Genomic DNA, 8,525 nt, shown 5'->3' with positions numbered 1-8,525 from the left:
GGGCGGGGCCGGGCGGGCAGGCGGGGGCGGGGCCGGCCCAGGCGTCTGCAAGCCACAAGGTGGGTGACAGACGCTGCTGTACGGCAGGAGCCCAGGGAGGAGGGGACGTGACCTGGCCGTGCTGGGGGCACGGGGGGGCCTTGGTCAGGGGGTGACCCTCAGACGGGAAGAAAGAGCAGTTGCATATCTCTGGGGAGGAGCCCCAGGAGGCCAGGGTGGGCGTGGCCAGCTCGCCAACTGGGGCACTGCGGGGAGACCCCGTGCAGGGAGAAAAGGGCCCCCAATTTTCCAGCACAGCAAGAGTAGTGCATGAAGAGCCCCTGCCGGGTCCCCTCCCGGCCCTGCCCAATTAAGGAAGCAAACCCCCTCTGGCTCCACAGGCCCAGGGTCCAGGGCGGAGCAGGGAGCACCGAGGGGTGTGGGCGGCTGGGAGCCAGATGCAGCAGTCTCCAGACTCCGCGGACACGGGGGGGTCTCAGGCTCCCCGAGGAGCAGGAGCGAATGCCATCAAGGCCGCCAGCCCTGGGGTCTGGCCTCCACCCCGGGCGCAGGACCTGCCGGCCAGCGTCCTGCCGCTGCAAGTGTGCTTGTGACGGCCCCCAGAAGGCTGGTCACAGGGCAGGTCCACGGGTCCAGGGCCCAGGCCCTGCTCAGGACACAGCCTCCACGTTTACGGCTGTAAAAGGGAAGGAAGCACAGGCCACAGGGTGGATGAACCTCGAGCACTGAGTGTGAGGGACCACATGCAGGAGGCCACACAGTGGGGACTCCATTCACGCGTGATGCCCAGACCGGGCCGAGTCACACGCGGACGGTAGGTCACTGGCTGCCTGGGGGGCACGGGTGCCCGCTGATGGGCAGGGGCTTCCTTTCTGGGGTGCTGGAAACCCTCTAAAATGGAGCGTGGGGACAGCGGCATAGCCATACAGATGGCCACACGCAAAGCCGCCCCCTGTCCCTTCCATGGCACGTGAAGCGTATTTCAAAGCTGAATCCAACAGAAGAAAAAAGCGACTCAAGGGGGGGTGCGCAGGCTCCCACCCCACGTGGCAGGTGGCTGAAGCCTGGACGAGCCGGCCTCGGTGCCCCAGCGCCCCACCAGCCCAGGGCCCCCCAGGGGGAGCTCTGGTGCAAACACCTGTGCCGAGGGGATTCATGGTCTCCAGGGGGCGGGGGTGCCAATCATGATCAAGCTTTCAGGGAGCAAAATGACAAAACACATTGGGGGGGGACATGAAACGGAGACATCCAGCGAAGTGTGGCTTTCTCCACCCCTCAGCCTCACAGCCCGCTTCTAGATCCGACTCCGCCTATAAGGGCCCCCCCGCCGGACAGCCTCAGGGGCTCAGGCCTCCAGGGCAGTGACGGCTTAGGGGCAGTCACTGGGCATGACGGAGCCAAGAGCGTAGCGCAAGGATGCGCCTGACGCGGGGAAGTCACGCTGAGAATGGCGGGCGCTGTTCCACCGCTGCCCCGGACGACCGGCACCTCCGCTCCCCTCACTAGGCCGTGGTGCTCTGCACGCAGGGTGACAGTTCTCACCTGCTGCTGCCAGGCCCCTGCGCCCCACCAGGTGGGCTGCTCGCCGGCATCACACTAGGGGAGGGTGCGGGGTGCGTGCCCGCGAGGCACTCGTAGGCAGACGCAAACACATGGGGAAGAGTGGGGGTGCACGGCGCACCTCAAGGCTTGCCAACTTGACAGCCGGCACCAAGGGTGGGGCCTCGGGAGATGAGGGGCTCACGCCCGTGCCCGGCCCCATGGGGCCCCCCTTGCCCCGAAGTGGCTGGGGAGCTGTTTTGTCTTTCCTCCTCATCTGAGTTACATGGGGCCTCAGGCAGTGGGTATTGTGGGCCTGATCTGTGTCAACTGGCCAGGGGGTTTGGGTGAATCAGGTATATTAGGGCCACGCTGTCCCAAATCCCTGGTCCGTTGCGCACATGGTGCCTGCAACGCTGGGCCCAGTGGTGAGGGAGGCCACACCAGGGCGGGCCCCTCCTGCACCCTCCTGTGCCCTGTGCCTCTCGGGCCGCTGAGACACTTGACCGGCCAGCGTCAGCCTGCGGAGTCTGGGCCCAGTCCTGGGGGCAGAATCCAGAGGACAGAGCAAGATGTCCTTGGGGTCTCCGCTCCTTTGGCAGCAAGCCTTCCAGTGCCCCACCGAGGCTCCGAGAGCAGGGCGGGGGGCCGCAGGCCCACGCCGGCAATCTGCCGGCTCTAGGATGGGAGGTACTCGCTGCCCCAAACCCACCGTGAGAACGGAGCCCGGCTCTGCCCAGGTCCACCAAGAGGGCCCGGGGAGGGGAGCGCTTCCTCGGCACTGCTCGCTCAAGGGGCCGCCGGAGTCACGACAGCGGGCCCGAGTCCTACCTGCAGCTCCTTGTCCGAGTACTTCTGCGGGTTTTTGCTGCCCTGGCTCTTCTTGCGGAGTTTCTTCAGCTCGGCCTGGCACTTGTCCAGAGCGTCACCCTTGCTCCTTTGCTCCGTCTGGTATTTCTTCAACGCGGCCTGAGAGTCAAAGACGCCACACAGACCCATAAGCTGATGGCCCTTCCCGCTCTCTGCACAGCTTCAGCCCGCACGGCCCCGAGGACGGCCGGCAACACCTGGCCGCAGGCTGGGGGGGAGCACGGCCGACCCAGGCCTCCCCTCCTGCGGCGGCCCATGGTCCCACACACGAAATCTGGGCCTCTCCCCTTCCTCCGCCGCCAAGAGCCAGGGCGCCTCCCATGAGCACAGGTCGCACACCCCGACAGAGTGCAGCACCTCGGGCCCCTCTGGCCCTGGGGAGGTGACGGCACAGGAACGGGGCACCAAGGCCTCCAGGTCACAGAGACGGAGTCTGCAGGCTCCGCAGGGGGGCAGCGTGGTGCCCTCGTCACTACGGAAGGTGGCGAGCTGCGGGGTGCCGGAACTGGGCGCGCAAGGCACTGGACGAGCCGGCTTCCCCCACGCGCTGCGCTCACTCCCAGACGGGCAGGCATGGGGAGGGCCGGGGAACCTGCAGGATGGCAGGCTCGCGGCGAGCTGACCACCCGGGAGATGCCGAGCGCGAGGGGGAGCAGTGCGGGCAACCCGACAGGTGTTGGCTACTTACGCTCAGGTACCTGGAATCCAGCTCCACCTTCTGCTCCAGCTGCGTGAGCAGCTCATTGTGGAAAGACTTCAGCTGGACACGGAGAGAACACACGGGCAGTGAGCACGACGCAGGCCGGGGCACGAGGCGGGTGGGGGAGGGCCCTCCCAGGAGAGGTGGATGGTCACCACAGCGCCCCAGACACGAGCCACCCCGAGGGACAGGGGGCCCGTCTGATCCCTGAGCCAATGAGCCTGCACAGACGGGCAGGGCCTGGGGAGCCGGAGCCAGAAGCCTCCAGGAACGAGTGCTGAAAAGCAGTGGGGACGTCAGACCGTCCTGGCCTTGGATACCATTGGGGGCTCCGCTTCCCAGGGCGAACACAGAAACCGCTCCCCACCATCCCCCATCTGCTCTCCAGCGCTGAAGAATTACTCAAGCTGACACGAGCAAACTGAGAGGGGCCCGAGTGACCCCTCACTTTAGACCTACTGGGTCCTGGCTGGGCCTGGAATCTGAGCACATGTGTGCTCCTCAGGCCCGCAACCCCGTGTCCCTGCCTGGAGTATGAGATCCCGTGTGGCCTGGGCCCTTTCCTCCTGGCTGCTTTTTTGTCCTTGGCCCTCACGATGAGTCACCTCCCCATTATGTGACTTCTGTCCCAGGCCTGGGATTTGTCCCCATCTTTCTGAGTGCAGCCACACGATGACACAACATTCCCAAATGGACACATGGCCAAGGCACACAGCCTGCTTTCTCCTCGCCTCTGACTGACCTGCCCCCCTGTATTTGCCCCTTCCTCCCCAGGAGCCTCACCATTTCTTCCAACTGATTCTGAATCTGCCTGTGGACTTCGGCCATCTGAAAGAGAACGTCTCCTGGAAAGGCAGGAAGGTGGGGAAGAGGAGAAAGAGAGAAAAGTTAAGTACTCTGTGCTATGGCCCCTCCACCCTCCCGTGGCTGGGGAGCGGGTGACCAGCAGACAAAGGTGCACCGGGAGCAGGGGAGAGAACACTGTTTCTTCTGTTGATACCAAGACAAGATGGAAAATTCTAGAATGACAAGGGATGCCACTGGGCGCCTTTGGGGGTGGTGGGGTAAGAGCTGAGGTTCCTGACAGGCAAGCTGGGAGCCCCTCTGCACATCTCAAGCCCATGAGCGAGGCCATGAGCACACGTACATCTTACCCTGCGTCCCGCTCCCACACGTAGCTGCCAACCATGGCCAGCCCACCCACTCTGGGCCCAGGCGTTACCGGGGCCCAACAAACCCACCACCCATACCCTCCATGTGAGTTACGTGGGGCCAAGATAAGACCTGGCTGCGGGCCCCAGAGGTGAGGGACCTGCGGAGGCTCCTGAGGTGCACAGCGCCAGGCTGGCCTCGCCGAGGGCCTCTAGGGACAACGGAGCGCCAGGCACAGCTCTGCAAGCATCTTTTCCAGAGCAGGGACGGGGGGAGGGCTCAGCCTCGGTTTTCCTCCTCCCAAAGCTCCAGAAGGTTCCACACAGTTGCCATCCTGAAGCGTGGTCACTGGGACCAGCAGGTGCACAGCGTTTCAGGTTGTGGTCGTGGCGGGAGGGTCACCGCACAGCCCACAACACCAGCAGGGTCACCCCCAAGTCAGGGCCCAGGGAACAGAAGCTCTAGGCCAGAGGCCACTCAAGGACACCTGCCCCCCGAGACCCTCAGGGCCGCCCAGCAGCCCTGCAGCACTAGGGTGAAGGACCCCCTCCCCAGGGCAAACAGCTCTGTCTCCTCGAGTGCGGAGAGAAGAGCTGGAATGGGCAGCCTGGCTGCATTCATCCGAATGGCGAGTATTCGCTTGGCGCCATTCACCAAGCAAATGCTGTGCACGTGCTGCGGACACGACGGAGCAGGGGACCCCTCTGCCCTCGAGGGAACAAGCCCCGTCCCTGCAGTGCTGCCTACCCCAGCACGCCCTCCCTACTCACCCCTGGGCCACGTGACCCAGAGACCCTTTCGGGGGGCAGTACGAGGGGTATCCTGGCCCCCAGCAAGGCCAGCTAAAAATGGGAACAAGGTCCCACGGCCCTTACACCCTGATGGGGTGGCAATGCCTGCAGCCACATGGATGGCCTCACCAGGGTCACTTTCCCTCCCAGAAGCAACATGGGGTTCTGGGGAGGTCCACTTCTCCTGGTGACTGGCTGTTCTGTGACGCCCACGGGACACACTGAGCCTCGGCTGTGACCGTGCCACGGACCTGTCGGTCAGCAGGGCCTTGGGGTCTGCCAGGCTCCACCTGAGCCAGCAGAACCCCGCCCTGCAGGGCCCCGAGCTCTGCCATCTGATTCTCAGTGTCACTGGACATGTCCCCAAACACCTGCTCTGCCCCAGATTTCTGTCGGGACGGGGGAGGGAAAGGGACTCAGCATGTCCCAAGGAGCCGACTCAGCTGGCGGCTGGGACCCCGCTGTCCCGCCACAGGCCGTGCAAGGCTGATGTGTCCGTCCTCAGGCAGCCTTGAGCCCATCTGGCGCAGACGCCCTCAGGCCTGCCACTCGGGTAAGCACAGACCCCCGGGGCCCGGCCTGCGGGCAGGGCCAGTGCCACCATCAAGGCGTGTGAGTGTGTGTGGGTGTGAGCGGGAGTGTGTGCGCACGCGCCTCCCTCAGGCAGTCTGTTGCCCCGCGGACACAGGCAGCCCAGGGGCTGGCTGCGTCCCACCCGGGAGTCTGAGAGAGGGGACACGCACGAGCAGGGGCAGACCCCGGGAGTTCCCGGGGCACAAACCACCTAACTCGGTGTGCTGAGCGCATCGCATGGCGGAATTGCCACAGACGCCCATGCCAGAACCACAGCGGGGAACGCCCGTCAGCGCCCTGAGCTCCCGAAGCTACTCCTGCACCTGCTCCAGATGCGGGCCTGACCTCGGGCCTGACGGCGCCGCAAGATGGAACAGGACAAGCACGGACTGCCCTGGGAAGCAGGCCCTGCCTCTGCCGTGGCTTCCCGTGGTCAGGTCGGAGCTGTGACCACGTGTGGTCGGTGGGCAACCGCACGTGGGGCGGGGAGAGGAGTTGATCGCCCCTGCAGGAGAGATCGAGTCTGCCCTGGCCTCGACCGTCCTCCTACCCAATCCCGACTCTGGGGGTCTGATGTGTCAGGGCAGAGCCCAAGAATGACAGGGGATATGAGGTGACACGAAACGGCCCGGCTGCCGGCCTTGGTGGGAGGGAAGCCACTGAGACAAAGAGGAGCGAGTAGCCAGGGTGGTCCCAGGGACAAGGCCAGGCTGCCGCCACCCTGCCTATGACAGACCCCGAGCCCCACCAGCACCTGCTTGGGGTGAGACAGCTGGGGGCCGCCTCGGACTTTCTGACCCCCGCCCTGGTGTGTGCGGCGGAGACGCGTCCCGTGGAGCCGGAGTGGCGCCCAGAGCAGACCCAGACCCACAGGTCCGAGCTCTGATGCTCAGAATCCGTCTAAGACCCAAGAGCGGCAGCTTCAACTTGATTCTGCTACTCTGTGCTTTTGCTATTCCGGAACTCTCCCAGGACAAACACCCACCACTCTGGGGTGGGGAAAATGTCTGAGATCTTGTTTGTGACACGGGGGTCTACCTGTGTCGGGGGGCCCTGGACCCACCTTCCGGCTCTCTGCCCAAGGGCATGTGGGAATCGGTTAAACTGAGGCCAAGGGGGGCAGTGCTCACAGGGAACGAGGTCCGGCCAGCGTGGGGAAGAGCCCGAGAACACGGCCTGGTGGGCACGGCCCTCATACACCCACCCTCTGCCCCCACAGCCCTCGCGAGGGCCATCAAGTCCGTGAGTCCGACACAAGCAAGCCGTGGTCCAGCACCGTCTCCCCACCAGGGCAGCACCCACGGCATCGGCCACGCTTTGGGCCCCAAAACGGTAAGTCAACATCAAGATCAAACGAAAAACACGTAATTCCTGAAACGTCTGTGCACAACTAGCTCAAGGAGAACGTTTGAAAACAGTAAGAACGCCGGTGAAGAACAATTCCTAAATTTAGGGAAGGAGTTCCTGACATCCAGAAAGGTGCTTCGTGAAGCTTCGTGAGGAACCGTGGCCACTGCGCCCCGCTGCCGACATGCTCGGAGCACCCCGGCGTCTCCCCCGGCCACTGCCCGCACTGACAGGCCCGCCTCCCCCCCGCCGCCGGCCCATGGCCGTGCTGTCGGTCACACAGCCCGTGCGCACACTCAGCTCTAAGCTGCAAACCCGTGGCTGCACATCCAGCCCACGCAGGCAATTTTTAAACTGCGTTTTACAAGCAGCTGCTAGAAACCATATGCTCACGAACCACGCGAGGTGGTGGTAGGTGGATGAACGAGCCCCTGCCAGGCACTGGACCCCTAGAGCGCTGCTGGGCGCACTGAGCTGGCTGCAGGGGGCAAGGGCAGGGCTGCCCCCCAAGTCCCGCTCCCCGAGAAATAAGAGAGAGCCCCAGGCGTCTGCACCAACGCTCACTTGTCTCCTCCACCATGCTTTCCCGGTCCAGAAGGCAAGCTCGGGAAGGTCCTGAGCACCAGTGAGCTGGCCAAGGCTGTGTCTGATTTTTGGGTTCCATGACTCTCTCCACCCCATCTCTCCCACGTTAGGGACAGCAAGGAGTGGGGACCCCCTCCCTGGAAGGAGGCCACAGGCTGTCCCCTGGCCTCCACTGAGTGCAGATACATAGGCCCGGGGGAATCCGTGTCTTGGGTTCATAGCTCAGACAGGTCCTAAACTTGAAAAACTGGGTTTAAAATAGCAGCTCAGACTCAGCCTTGCCAGAGCAAACAGCAGATGGGCGGGATAACTCTGCCCGAGAACCACCACCTGAAAGAACCGCCAGGGCTCCAAAGAGTGTCAATAGAGGGGTGCCAGGCGGCAGGTGCCCACACCCAGGGCACAGCGGGCATGGGAGGGCAGCCCCTGCCACACATGGGCCTAGTGAGTCAGAAAACCCTGAGGCCTGGTGGCTAGGTTGGAGCCAGGGGACCACACAGGCTCAACAGCTCACAGGTGTGGAGGAGGATTTGAGGGTGAGGAAGGGGTAAAGGCCACCGGGAGCACGGACAAGAGAAGAGAAGAGGCCCACACGCACGCCACAGGCTTCACGCAGGACCCAACAGTGTCCAAAACACGGAGGCATCTGAATCAGAGGCCACGTCCTCTCCAACCCTCCTGCCGAGTGTTTACCCTGCCGGTCAAGCAGCCAGGTCAGCAGTGAGTCAACTCCGCTGCACACCCCTCAGCTCAGGGTTTTAATGTTTCAGGTGCTCCCTGTAACCTCAAACATGTTTAGTGTACACACAGCAACGCCCGTCCCCCGGGAGAAGCAGGGGCCAGGCAGCCAGCCCACACACGTATGTGCATCCGTGTACACACAAAACACACTCATGTACGTATATGCACACACACACGCATACACAGGCACACGTGTGCACACACGCTCAGGCATGCACACACGTGCA

The 8,525-nt window shown here is 63.9% G+C and overlaps 1 protein-coding gene across 8 annotated transcripts in view; it reads right to left on the bottom strand.

Moving 5' to 3' along the window:
• The window catches only part of BAIAP2 (BAR/IMD domain containing adaptor protein 2), a 66,606-nt gene that overhangs the window by 22,113 nt on the left and 35,968 nt on the right, over window positions 1–8,525 (bottom strand). For all 8 annotated transcript variants that reach the window (XM_044921808.1, XM_021680925.1, XM_021680929.1 and 5 more), the window contains exons 4-6: window positions 3,893–3,954; window positions 3,098–3,169; window positions 2,371–2,508 (exon numbers count right to left, since the gene is read on the bottom strand). In XM_044921808.1, the coding sequence (XP_044777743.1) occupies window positions 2,371–2,508; window positions 3,098–3,169; window positions 3,893–3,954 (272 nt within the window). The remainder of the gene's footprint in view (window positions 1–2,370; window positions 2,509–3,097; window positions 3,170–3,892; window positions 3,955–8,525) is intronic.

Source organism: Neomonachus schauinslandi, chromosome 15, assembly GCF_002201575.2.
Source record: "Neomonachus schauinslandi chromosome 15, ASM220157v2, whole genome shotgun sequence".
In the NCBI taxonomy this organism is placed as follows: Eukaryota; Metazoa; Chordata; class Mammalia; order Carnivora; family Phocidae; genus Neomonachus; species Neomonachus schauinslandi.
The sequence above is the reverse complement of the archived record's forward strand: the minus strand, read 5'-3'. Positions and strand labels throughout refer to the sequence as shown.